Below are 13,987 nucleotides of genomic sequence, written 5' to 3'. Positions count from 1 at the left end.
CCTTTGCCCTAACAGGCTCACTTTCAGGATGCCAAGGTAAACGTCAGAGTTCCAGCTTAATATGAAAGCATCTAGGGGCGCCTGGGTGGCGCAGTAGGTTAAGCATCCGACTTCAGCCAGGTCGCGATCTCGCGGTCCGTGAGTTCCAGCCCCGCGTCGGGCTCTGGGCTGATGGCTCAGAGCCTGGAGCCTGTTTCCGATTCTGTGTCTCCCTCTCTCTCTGCCCCTCCCCCGTTCATGCTCTGTCTCTCTCTGTCCCCAAAATAAATAAACGTTGAAAAAAAAATAAAAATAAAAAAAAAAATATGAAAGCATCTAATGGAGGCCTTGGAATCTGGTCTAGAGGAGAAATGGCAGGGAGAATGCTTGTCTCTTAGCTCTCCTCACTAGATCCACATTCCACACTGTAAAATCCTAAACTAATCCACTCACTACATGCTAACAAGCCCCAGGAAACTCCAATAGCTCCTCTTGGTTTGCAAAAAATATTCCAGACACTCTGTTCTAGAAATCAAGCACCTTTTCCTTATCGCATTTTGCTTGTCCTTCCATCAGAGCACTTAGTACAGAAGTGCTTAATATCTTTATCCTTTTGAGACTACTTTCCCCAACACATTGTGAACTGCTGTCGAAAAAAAAAAAAAAAAAAAAAGGTTATTTTAATGAACAGTTTCTCGTGTCAAAGGAAACAAAGTTTGTTGAGAATCTATTAAGTGTAAGTCACTATGGTATTCATTAGCACCATTCACCAACTATTTTGGTTTTCTAACCCTTCCAAGCACAAAGTAGGAATTGCATTTCCTCATCTCCTTGCAGTTAGTTAGGTACTGGTGATTAGTTCTAGTCAACTAGCAGAGGATAGAAAGGGTATGTTGTTACTCCCTGACAAGAACATATAACAACTGTTACAAGACCCTCCAGGCTCTCTTTTCCCCATCTTGGCAATATTCCCAATACTGACTATTCCATCAGTCAGTATTATGATTACTACAATCAGCAGTAATTATGATGAGCAGAGCACGCTTCCTGTTGACCAGTGAAAAGCAAACAAAACGCTGTTATTTTAAATCAGTAATATTTGGGGTTTTCACTGCAGAACATCCTATCCTGATGGCACTGATGACAGTGCCACGATAAATGTTTTCACATATACAATTTGGTGTCCTCAATAATCTAACAGTTATGATACAGCAGATATGAGCCATTTTTATATAAATGAAATTTAGAGAGGTACATAGCGGAAGCCTAAGTAGTTTTGCACATTCCTTCATTCAATAAGCATTTGCTGAGCACTGCTCTCTGCCCAGCTATGTTCTCTACCTCACCCCACAGCCCCCACCCCTCCTGCTCCCCGCCCTTGGCTGTTTTAAATAGCCAAGATAGGTAGTGAGCAAATGGGAAAAGATTGCGGCTCCCGGATGTTATGTTCTAATAAGAGACAATTTTTGAAAACCACATATAAAAAAATGAAAATTCTACATGGTGATAAGTGATAAAGAATTACAACCAGGAGATAGATAATGGGTGGCTAATTATACAAATCAGAGAAAGTCTCTCTGGGCCTATCATTTTTAGGTTGACACCTGCATGACAAAGGAAGAGCCAGTTATGGGGATATCAAGAGGAAAAAACTTCTGAGACAGAGCTCACGCAAAGGTCCTACGGGAAAACAAGCACGTTGACTGGGGAAAAAAAATAAAAAACCTCCAAAAGTCAATGTGGCCACCACATGATGGACAAGGATGGAATTGGTACAAGATAAAGTAATAGGGACAGGAAGGAGAATAACCATATAGAGTTTCATATAAAAGTAAGTATGGATTTGATTTTCTGTGTAATAGGACACTACATGAGAAGTTTAAGCATATTTGTAGAATTCTTATTTTTAAAACTTTGCTCTGGCTACTGAATGAAGAGTGAGTTATAGCGGAGCGAGAATGGAACACAAAGTCCGGTGTGGTGTCAGGGGTCTAGTAGTTTGGTAATAAAGCATGTGGGCAGAAGTGCACACATTTAGGACAGGACGTAGAGGGTAGAGTAAGACTGGTGTTTGGACTGAAGGTGGCGGGGCAAGAGAAGGAAAGGAATCCAGTATAACTCCTAGCTGTCTGGCTTGAAAAACTGGGTAGATGAGGCTTTCATTTGCTGAGATGGGGAAAATTGAAAGAGGAAGTTTACCAACATGGAAAGAAATCCAGAGTTCATTCTTAAACATGTTAATACGAAATGCCTCTTAAACATCTACATGGGGGTGTCAGTTTGAATAGGATTCAGAAGCTCAGAAAAAAATATTGTACTCGATAGAAACTGAGAAAGTATCGACGGAGTGCTGTGAAAGTCCTACGTGAAATGAAGGCATCTAAAAAGTCTATGTAGGTGAACAAAGAAACAGGATCCAGGGCAGAGCTCTGCAGCACTCTAACTTTTAAAAATGTGAAAAGAGAAAGAAAAACAGCTAGGGAGCCTGGGCAGGACCGGCAGTGACGAAGAAAGACAATCAGGAAAGAGGGAAAGGCAAGAAAATAATGTGTTTAAAAGAGAAAGGTGTGGTCAACGCTCAATGCTGTTGAGAGGTCCCAGAAGATAAGAACACTGGATTTAACAAAATGGAGTTCAAGGCTGACCTTGATAAACACAACCTCTGTGGAATAGTGAGCATGAAAGCCTTCTGTGGAGGAGGTTAAGGAAGGTATGCCAGGTGAGCAAATGTAAACGAGGACAGTAATCAAAATTAAGAAGTTTTGCCATGAATAAAAGCAAAAAGATGGGGCAGCAGACAGGATGGAAACTGGGATCAAAGAAAGTTTCTTAAAGGAAAAGACCTTACTCCCAATTCCAACCTATGGAAATTCCAAATCCTTCATCAAGACTTCAGAAAACTCCTAGAAGGAAACTGTTGTGATAGTGATGTAGAAGTTTAGGTTGGGCGCGCAGATAAGGGACAGGAGTAATTACTTCAGAGTGAGTACCTCTGTCTCTGAGGTCTCAACATCCTATACACACATTTCTGCTGTGTATACCATGTTAACTTGCAGTCCCTCAGGGTAGAAGGGGAAGGGCTCATCCAGCATGCAGGATAGGTACACTTTGCTGAAGATTTGAAAGGCATAAGGAAAACTTGCATTGCCTACTGAATAGCAAAACAATGAAAAAACCTCACATTAAATATTCCCACCCTTAAAAGTCCTTTCAGTTCTCCTTCCACAGGGAGGTTTTCAATGGTTCTCTGTCCTTCACAGCACCTGGTCTTCTGTTCTCCGACTAGTGACTGTTCTCTGACTCCCTCTTGTTTTTCTTTCTTTCGCTCTAACTTACCCATTCCCTCTGAGACAAAACATACACACACAAAACAAAAACTTCGTGCATGTATGATGTGTGTTTGTACAGGTTTTTTTCTGCAGAGCTACACAGTATCTTGTTTTGTTTAGTAGGGGGGATGCTTGGGTACCCACTGATACCCACATCCTTATCTTTTGCTTGCTAAAAGCAGTTGTGGAACCAGTTCTATAAACAATACATTTTCCATCTCGTTCCATATATAAACCACCAGGCAGGGCACCTATCCCTAAGAGGCTTTCAAGAACCACCAAGCTCTGGTCTTCCTCCCTTAATGAAAAAGTAAAAACAGGCAATATTCTGATACAATTTCAGCAAGCTCTTTGTACACAGAAGGACCTTCATCAAGGTTTATCAAGTTGCATGATATGTGATGCTGTGTTGGGAGAATACTCACTGGTTCCTTCTAACCATAGGGTTACGGTAAATCAGGATGACCTGGATTTACTAAGAACAGAGAAACCATCAGAGAACATCAGATTTTCATATTGTGTTGGTTTACAGGTTGCAAAGAGTTTTGTGCCCCTGTTAAAATGTTTAGATCTCAGCATGCTATGTTTATACAATCTCTTTTTTCTCCAGGAACTTTAGTTATACTACATAAAAGATAGATAAATGAGACTGGCCACCTGTGGCCATCAGAAACCTGCATCAATCTGGAATCACCAGCTCCTTAGCCAAAAAATAGTAACCTATACATATACAGAAATAAATGGAAAAGGTTGCGTGGACATATAAACATGCTTCCCTAACTTTTGCACTTTCTGCACTTCTGAAAAGGTCATTTGCAATAAAATACACTGACAGTGGCTGTCCATTCTGAGTGAAAAATTCAGTGTAAAACATTTTTTTTATTTATTGTTGGGGTACCTGGGTGGCTCAGTCGGTTAAGCGTCCGACTTCAGCTCAGGTCATGATCTCACAGTCTGTGAGTTGGAGCCCCATGTCAGATTCTGTGCTGACAGCTCAGACCCTGGAGCCTGCTTCAGATTGTGTCTCCCTCTCTTTCTGCCCCTCCCCTGCTCATGCTCTCTGTCTCAAAAATAAATCAAAACATTAAAAAAATTAAAAAGCTTATTTATTTTTGACAGAGAGAGAGAGCACAATGTGGGGAGAGACAGAGAGGCAGAGGGGATAGAATCTCAAGCAGGCTCCAGGCTCTGGGCTGTCAGCACAGAGCCCGACGCAGGGCTTGAACTCACAGACTGCGAGATCATGACCTGAATCAGAAGATGGAAGCTTAACCAACTGAGCCACCCAGGCGCCCCATGAGTGAAAAATTCAGTCTATATGCAAACGTTATTGGGACAAATGAAGATGCAGGAGTCAAGGAAAGGTACAAAATGACTGACATTTTATGTTTAAGGGGCGGTTTTCTTATAGGTTACAAACTGGTTAAAGATATTTGACCAAAAGAAGAACTTTCTACAATCCCTAACCAATTTACAATTCATATCTCCATATACATAACTGGAAGTATATTGCCCCCACCCCTACCACCAAATGCCTCACACAAAGCCAGCATTACTCAATGAAGGCACTGACCACACAACCCTGCAGTTCCAGTTTAGGGCTGACAGCCCCGCTATATAGGGGAGACACCATCGGTATTTGGCAATCAAGAGTCTTGAGCAGCTCCCCTATTTGCCCAATCTCTGCTCACCAGATACTCCTTATCCCCCTTTAAATCAATCGAATCTTTGTCTTTTCCAGTGGGAACAAAGTACATTTTCTTATATACGAAAACATTTCATCATGATGGAAGGAAAATACATTGATACTTTTCTATTCTTAAAACTGATGTGGGGCACCTGGGTGGCGCAGTCGGTTGGGCGTCCGACTTCAGCCAGGTCACGATCTCGCGGTCCGTGAGTTCGAGCCCCGCGTCAGGCTCTGGGCTCATGGCTCAGAGCCTGGAGCCTGTTTCCGATTCTGTGTCTCCCTCTCTCTCTGCCCCTCCCCCATTCATGCTCTGTCTCTCTCTGTCCCAAAAATAAATAAACGTTGAAAAAAAAAAATTTTTAAAAATAAAACTGATGTCTCTACGTCCCTCAACGTTACGATAGGCAACGGGGGACTTCAAATTCAAATCAAAGACCCGAGCGTGCGCGCGCGCGCGCGCGCGCGCACACACACACACACACACACACACACACACAGATACTAGGAATAGAAATAAGTTGCGCAGATAAAATTTCTTTTATCACTTTTTTCTCTAAAGGTGAGGGTAAAATAATGCAAGAGAAAAACCAATTAGGTGACAACACTTGGACCTAAATTTAACAAAACACAGATGGGGCAGAGAAGGGCTGAATCAGAAAAACAGTGTTGGTTCTTCAGTCTCACCTGTACAGGAGAAGTCATCCACGCGAATGTATCCCGGGACACAGTCACAGCGATATAACCCAGGCAAGTTGACACACACAGTATTGGCATGACAGTAATGCATCTTAGCTGCACACTCATCAATATCTGAAGGAGGAAAAAGAAAAAAAGAAGCAATATCACAGTGAGGTGAATGACGGAACTGTCATGTAACCATGTTGCAATGAAATTTAAAAAGGCAAATGCCCAACAAAGCTAAGAGAAAATGCAAGATGCATTAAACACAAAATCTTAAATGCAAATTCAGCTGCATTCAAGCGCATCAGATCCCATCTTGAGCTGAAAGTATTTCCAGAAAGATGCACAGTGAGACGCAACAGCTAAGAAACCTAGAGGTATGAAGACTGAATCTACTATTACTAATCCCTCACCACGGAGGATGCTGGATTTAAACATCCAAAATCAAGGAGTTCTATGTCCAATGAGTTGATACCAATTAATATTTATTAGATGTCCACTGTACATGGTGTAGCTTTTATCAGGGAGATCAAGGGAATCCAGGCTTCTCTGCTCATGTGTCTTACTAAGACATGCTTTAATCCATCTGTTAAAAAATGATGGTGCAGCCAGTTTCTCCCATGGTGTATTTTGAATACAGACAGCAGCTGTGGTCTAATGCAAACTGATGCCTTTCATCCCTTGACCTGGAGATTCATCCCATGAGACAGAATAATGGGCTGATTCAGCAAAAACATCTTTTTCTTTCTGGAACAGAGGTCAGAGCATCCCCTACTTTCTCATAAGCATTCATGGGAAGAATTAGAATCACCTACGACCTTAGTACAGAGTTTAATTGAGTCTTTTCTGGAAGTTGTTTTCAGAAATGGCTTTACGTTCATTTTACTCAGACTGCTTATATGTGAAGGAGAGGAAGGGGGAGCAGCACAGTGTAAGAACCTAAGACAGACAATGTGAGTTCTGGTTCTGGTTCTGGTTCTTCCACTGACTAGCCTGTGACTTCCATTTAACCAGTATGAGTTCCAGCATTCTCGTGAATTGGTCATGCAGGCCAGTTCTGAACCTACATCTTTAAACTCCTTATCTAATTTAATCCACAAACAATTCCACGATCACAGTACAGCACTACCCACATTTTGCAGTGTAGACAACTGAGGCTTAGAGAGGTTAAATATGTGGCAAAAATATATACCATCCTGTTAGAACATGCTACACCCAGGAGTGGAACTCAGAAGTCAATCTTTTATGATGATTTACTTGATGAAAGCACCTTGAAGATGATAGTCAACCACAGTGTTACTATTAAGGTAATCACTGAAGTCCTAATACGCTTCATGTATAGAAACAGAAGACAAAAACACCTATAATCTCACTTATCTATATTCAAAGTAAAAATAGATTGACTTACTTCCTGATAAAACACACTGAAGTAACACCAGATTCTTTTAAGCACTAAACATCTCTCAGCCTATAAACAAAAGTTATTGTGCAGTAATCGAGGTCCTAGAAGGACACTTGCAGTTAGCAAGACTTCCATAACCATAAAGAACAAAACACCAGAAATTAGATAAATGATTCAGGCAATAAACCAAGTGTTATACTTGCACAAGATCATGTGCTTTCAAAGATGATCCAAGACAATGCACAATTAAAATAAATGGACAAAAGGAATATTAAAACTATATAATAAGATTACATCAAGCTAAGGTGTGGAGGGAACTCTCCCACAAACTTAAGACAGAATAGTAGCTGCACATGAGCATGAGATATGGTTTGGATCTCTCTGGCACCCAGGACATTAGAATTCTTTTAACAAGTCGGTTCCTGGCATCATTTAAGCATTTTTGCTTCACAGACCAGCAGATACCATAAAAGTCAAGAGGAGTATTTCAGGAAAGGACTAACGATTATTTTTGTCACCTGCTGAATAAGATAAAGACATAACTAACCACTGGATTTGGCAAGAAGTAGTTCACCGCTGACCTTGACCTAATAAGAATAGATTTGGGAAAGTGGTAGAGAAAAGCCTGACTGGAGTCCATTAAAGAGAGAATGGAAGATGAAGGAAGAGAGAAAAACAAGGCAAACTTTTTGAGATTTTTTTTTTCCCATAAGGAAAAGTGGAGGAGCAGCTCTGGGGAGACTTGATGTAGAAAGAGTCTTATTTACAGATGGAAGAGATCACAGCACATTTGCAGGCTGTTGGGAAGGATTCAATACAAGTGAAGCGAACTGATGATGTTGAAGAGAGAGATCACTGTAGGAGCAAAGTCCTGGGGAAGAAGGCAAGAGGGACTGTGCTCCAGCATGCAGATGGAACACATCACCTTCAAAACAAGAACGAAGCTGAGAGAAGCAAAGAGGTGGAGATGGCTGGCATATTTGGTGGCTGGGAGACAAAGTAGTTCTCCATCACTTATTTTTATTTTCTCAGTGAAATGCAAAGAGAGGGTAACATTTGAGAATCAAGAAAGGGAGGGCATATCGGATATTTAAGGAGAGAGAAAATGGTATTAAAAAACAGTCGTTTTGAAAAAAAGGAACAAAAATTTACTAGTGCATGTGGGAAGGTGGCTGAAGAGCTACTGTGATTTGCAGTCAAAAGTGCATCAAGTGACAGCAGTCAGCATGGCCATGTGTTTTCTCCAGTCTCATTCAGATATTTTGGGGCAATAGCACGGTAGGTGGAAAGTTAAAGGAGTTTTTATGCAAATATAATGGGTAAAGACAGATACGAGGGAATTGAGGGTATTAAGAAAGAGGTGATGATAATGAAGTAGGAAGGAATCTCGGCTATTGAGGAGAGATGTGAGGACATGAAGAAGGAGGTAGACAGCTGTAAATGCATTAAAATTAGGGGTGGACACTGTGTTACACTCCTGAGATCTCACTTCAGAACTAAAGAATTTAATCCCCCAGCTAAGGGGAGTACTGCCTGCTAACAATCTTCAGCTGTTATCCTTTTAAGGAAATTGTCCTTGGCCAATGAGAGATTATACAGTCACAGTCACACTTGAATCCTGGGAGCAACCTACAAAGACTAGTTCTCATTCATCCTGAACTCAAGAGAATTCTAAAGGACCATCCAGATTTCAGAGCACTCAGTGAGACTTTGCTAACTCTTCCCTCTGCCCAATCCTACATTATTCCCTTCCCCAGAGGCATTCATCCCTACAGCACTCTCTAATAAGCTTCCTGCACTCCAGTCTCCATTGCCAAGTTTGCTTCTGGGGGAACCCAAACTGCCGCAGCAATCCTAATGGAGGCAAGGTGTAGTTACAGTGAGGATCTAGAACACATGAGCTAGAAAGGTAGAGGAGGGGTTACAAAGCAGTGTGCCTAACATTAATATTTTGAAAGTGATTCAGTTATTGATGATTACAAGGTCTTTCCCAGGACTATGGGGGAGTGGAAGAATAGATCATTGTAAGTGAGAGGCTGGGAACACCAAGAACCTTGTGTTGGCAGGAAGTTGGTTGGCATTAGTGCTGTTCATCGAACAGATATTAACAGTTTTCCTCCTCCTGAGCACATCACACAACTGTGCTTCCCCATCCTCTTGGAAGCTAAGCAGAGCTGTATGAGTGATCATGAAGTCTGAACAAAGCACAACACTTCCAGGTGGAAATATTAAGAGCCAGCGCCTGACTTACCACATTTTCTTGTTCTGGCGTTGGAAATCATGGAAGCACAAAGATGGAGACTCTTTGAGCCTGGGTCCCTGAGTGAGGCATAGGCAACCAGACAAGCTTGGTGAACATGTTGCATGAACTAGAAATATGCTTTCACTGATTTAAGCCATCAAGCCCACCCTGGCTGGTATAGAGGGTGACTAAGAACAGCATTCAAAAAATGAGATCCTTAAGCTTGATCTTAAAAGATGCACAGAAATTCACCATGTAGAGACTGGAGGTGGGGGAAAAGAAGGGAAACTACAGAGACTAAACTTTTTGTCTGTGCAGAGTCAGGAAGGGAGAGAATCTCTGAGTCGTGAACATTAATTAGCCCTCTGCTAAGCCCTGAAGCAGAGGATGAACAAAATGCCACCACAAACTTCACAGCCTGGCAAGACATTGAGCAAAACTTGTTAAGTCCTACCAAGAATGTGAGGTCTTTTACCAGAGGGCTTTGATCCAGGCTGAGAGGGCCAGAGGAGCAGTCTCTGTGGAAGTGGGGCTTCATCCAAGACCTAAAACACAAGTCCATCAGGTAAAGGGGAGAAGAATAACATACCAGACAGAGAAGAATGAGAAGCATTAGAGGAAGGAGCTTTGTCTGTTTAAAGTACAACTGGAAAGATAAGCTCAGGCCAGATCCTGCTGAGCCTTGTGGGCCATGGGAAGGAGTCTAGACTTTAATCAGGGTGGTGACATAAACCAATTTCTGTTTTTAAAATATCAGTCAGCTGTACTGAAGAAAATGGACTGGAGCTGGGCAAGCTGAAGGCTAAACACGTTGGTATTTTACTTACAGAGAGACGGCCACACCGAACTCCATCTCATTCTGCCGGGGTGCCCAGGCATTCTTTAAGATGAGAAACTAGTCAGGACTTGCCTTAGAGGCAATTCAATCTTCAGCCCATGGGCCACAGCCACCAACCAGGCTGCTGACTGCAATGAGTGTTTCCCTGTCATGGACCCTTGTCAGCTCCACCCAGAGAGAAACTCCTGCTTCATTTCCCTGAGGCCTCTGGATAACTAATGAGAGGTATCTGCCTCATCTAGATTTGAAGGACTTACTTGGCTGCAACAAGCTTATTTTGATTCAAACAGCCGAACCATTGCTCTGTTTCATAGATTTCAAAGGCCCTAAATAAAACTATATTCAAAAACAGAACAAGGGGATGGTGAGAAAACCCCAGTGAGAATTTCTCCCATAGACTTACCAAACCTTTACTCTCTACATGCATGGGGTCTCACACAGGACCCCGGGTCATACATCCCTGCTGCTATGGTGAAGTGTCTTTCAGTTGGTTTCGTGTTCAATTCATATCACTGATAATCTCAGCTCTTGCATATGTCCTAATTTCCAGGTACCATTCCAGAAAGAGACAGCACCAAATAAAGCAGAAAGGTTGACGAATGTACCAGAAAATTCAACTGTTACAACCTTATCTTTGTTGCTTATCCCCCATCATGCAAACACCAAATATAAAAACCACCTCGTGGTATAACTAATGTAGAGGGGAGAAAAAAAAAAACTGTAAAGTGTTTAGAATCAGCTAGCTGGTTCCCTTGGGACGAGGAGCTAAAAGCAAGGAAGGAATTGAGAACTTCCCTGGTTTTAGGATGGGGCTGGAGATAGAATGGCAACACATTTGCCAAAAGAAAAATTGCCTCTCTATCGTCAGGGAAAGGCACAACCCTGCAGACAGTTTCAGTAGGACTCAAGAGTGCTTCAAAAGCAAATCTGATTATAGAAAGAATCAAAACAGAATTAACAAACATCTTCAGAGAATTGAGATATCCTAAGAAAACAATCTTGAGAACTAGTGAGCTGAGATTTTTAAAATGAGCCTAAGACGAACGTTAGCTTATTGTTCACAAAGATTCTGAAAGGTAATGAATAATTACAAAAACAAGCACATGAACACACGAACACAACTCCCTAATGAAAGAATGAACTGAAACTCAGAGAAAGAAAGTGCATACGGCCCAAAGCACCAAAGATTTTAACCTGAAAGCCATCCGACCTTTGTTCAGGTGGTGCTGATGCTCTGCCTGAAGCAGATTTCTTTCTCAAGCAATGGTCCTTCCAGGTGTGATATTCACCCAAAAACCAGAAGACAAGAAAAGGCTAAGCCTGAGGCTGAACCTCAAGGTGTGAGTTGGACACACTCCAGTCCAGGTTCAAGCTAATAAACGTCTCAATCCGTCTAGGAAGTTGCTATAAGAAGAACCACAGTTAACCTGACTATTGGAGGGATGAATGGACTAAAAACAAACAAACAAAAAAAAACAACCCACACCATTAGGCCCAGGGTAATACCAAAATGAGTAAGAGGTTCAATGTATATAACCTCATAAGATAAAATTAGGAACAGCCCCCCGGCACCTGGCTAATCCTCAATAAATAGCTATCATTTCTTTGTATCAGATACTATGCTAGGTATTTCACAGATGGCATCTCATCACTTCATGTATTCCTCTTGAATTAAGTAGGTAGCCCCACACCATGATGAGGGAACTGAGGCTCAGATTATTAGGTCACTTGCCCAAGGCACGAAGTCAGTAAGCATAAGAGCCTGGGCTTAAATCCACATAGTCTGACTTCAAAGTGGGCACTGTTCTCATGGTGCCAGTTCTAGCCCTAACAATTCCATCCTAGGACTCTGTTACATACATCTGATGCTGCCAGGAAGCATATGTAAACAAGAAGATCTTCAAATTCTAGGTCTGCGTGCAATGCCGTTCATAACATTTGTTCTGGTGTTACACTCTGTTAAAATAGCAATGCTATATCATGCATCACTGCTTCTTTGGCTCTTTTAAAGAGATCCTAACACTTTCACACTTAAGGCTCCAGTGACCCGGAGCCCCAAAACAGGTAGGCGCCTTCTGCTCCCAGCTTTTTTAGCCCACAGCTTGATACAGTCTTTATGCTGGTAGCTTAAGACTGATTGCCTCCTATAGAATTAGAAACTAGAGACAAAAGGCCTGGTTGTTTTCTTCTTTTTAATATTTTTAGAGAAACATCTATAAACCCGATTGCAGTATATATCAGCTCGAGTATAATGGGGCTCGAATTACGATTTATTCGTATAGATTGCTTGTCACCTTTGAAATATTAGAGCTCATCTTCTGGTGGTCTTTTGAGGTAATAAAAATACATGATTTATGTCCCTCCCCAGGATGGTGAAGTAGTTTGTTTTCATTTTAAAAAGGTGTACTTATGGACTTTAAAACAAAACTTGATGTGGCGTAATGATTCTTCATACATCACCAGCCTCCATCTGCATAAGAGTTCAGAGCAAACACAGACCCAAATTTGGCATTATCATCATTAAATTAGAGTTCAGGGTCTGGGTAGCAAAGACAGAAGCAAATTTAAAGAATTCTTTTAATAAAAATGTGTGATCTACTCAGACTTGCTCCTAAGAATTTCCTAGAAAAAGGCAACGTCCGAAGGTTGGACTCAGGGGGTTGGTGGGAGGTGGTTATGCCTACTCTTCATGCACATTAAAAAAAAAGAAACAGAGGAAAGAAAAGCAAGATTTACTGAGACTGTGCTCTGTATCAAGCACTGTGGAGCTCCTATCTCATTATTCCCATCCCATGCACTAGCATCAACAACTACATATAGGGTATCTAGAATTTCAACTCAGATCTCGGTGACTCCAAGAAGCATACTTGTTCCACTCTGACTGCTGGACCAAGAGCCCTGGAATGAGAGTCAAGAGTAAAGCTATCCCCCTGCTTTTACTGTTAGCTAACTATAGCCCTGGAAGGTCACTTCTTCTTCTCTAGACCTTGGTTTTCCCATATATAAAATTAGGGACTTGGACCAGAGAGTATCTAAAGCCTACCAGTTCCCTGTTCTAAAGTTCTTGACATATTCATGTTTTTCTGTCCACAGATCATATAAGCCTGCTTCTGAAGCACTTTCTCTTGAGCCACCCATCTCTTCTCCTGTTTTAAGAAGCTGACAGATGCTCCAGATGCCTTTCCCAAGATACAGGTCCTAGAAAATACTATTCAGATGACCTAAGTCTTCTCACTGTTCTTTCATTAACTGTATCAACTGAGTTGGCATCTCCCCTGCAAACCAAAAGCAGCCAGAACTAGCAAACATATATTCACAAAAAGCATGGATCTGGGCAAATTCCCCATAGACAAGTAAGGTAACTTGCAGAGCAATTCTACCATACTTTAATCTCCTGTCTTCGCAGACATCATGACTTATAAAAACACGGTGGCATTGGCCAGTCAGTTGTTATATTACAATTGTGAATACTCTCCATCTGTGTCATACTGGATATTTTTTTAAAGTTGGGGCCTATTTTATCTCTGACTTGCACTTATAAAAATCCAGTCAGGCAGAAAAAATAGGATTATGCCCTTTTTCAGATGAGGGAACAGAAGCCCAGAGAAGATAGAAACAGAGCCCCAAACATATACAGATAATCATTGAGCTGATAACAGAATCAAGGTCTTCTAGCTGTGAACTAGTGCTCTATCCAATGTTTCATGTTTCTCTATAATTACAGTTTTCTTCTGAAGCAAGGGGAGAAAAACAAAATGCCTATAGAATTTAGGAATATAAACAAAATGCCTAACAGAAGCCAGGTAGCTGATATCTATGCAAAATA

At 41.5% G+C, this 13,987-nt stretch overlaps 1 protein-coding gene across 2 annotated transcripts in view; it reads right to left on the bottom strand.

Annotated features, from left to right (window-relative positions):
- NELL1 (neural EGFL like 1) overlaps window positions 1–13,987 on the bottom strand; it is an 879,943-nt gene that overhangs the window by 462,447 nt on the left and 403,509 nt on the right. For both annotated transcript variants that reach the window (XM_045484781.1, XM_045484782.1), the window contains exon 13: window positions 5,683–5,808. In XM_045484781.1, coding sequence (XP_045340737.1) covers window positions 5,683–5,808 — 126 coding nt within the window. The remainder of the gene's footprint in view (window positions 1–5,682; window positions 5,809–13,987) is intronic.

Source organism: Leopardus geoffroyi, chromosome D1 (assembly GCF_018350155.1).
Source record: "Leopardus geoffroyi isolate Oge1 chromosome D1, O.geoffroyi_Oge1_pat1.0, whole genome shotgun sequence".
Classification (NCBI taxonomy): Eukaryota; Metazoa; Chordata; class Mammalia; order Carnivora; family Felidae; genus Leopardus; species Leopardus geoffroyi.
Note: the sequence above shows the minus strand (reverse complement) of the source record. Positions and strands in the feature narration are given on the sequence as shown.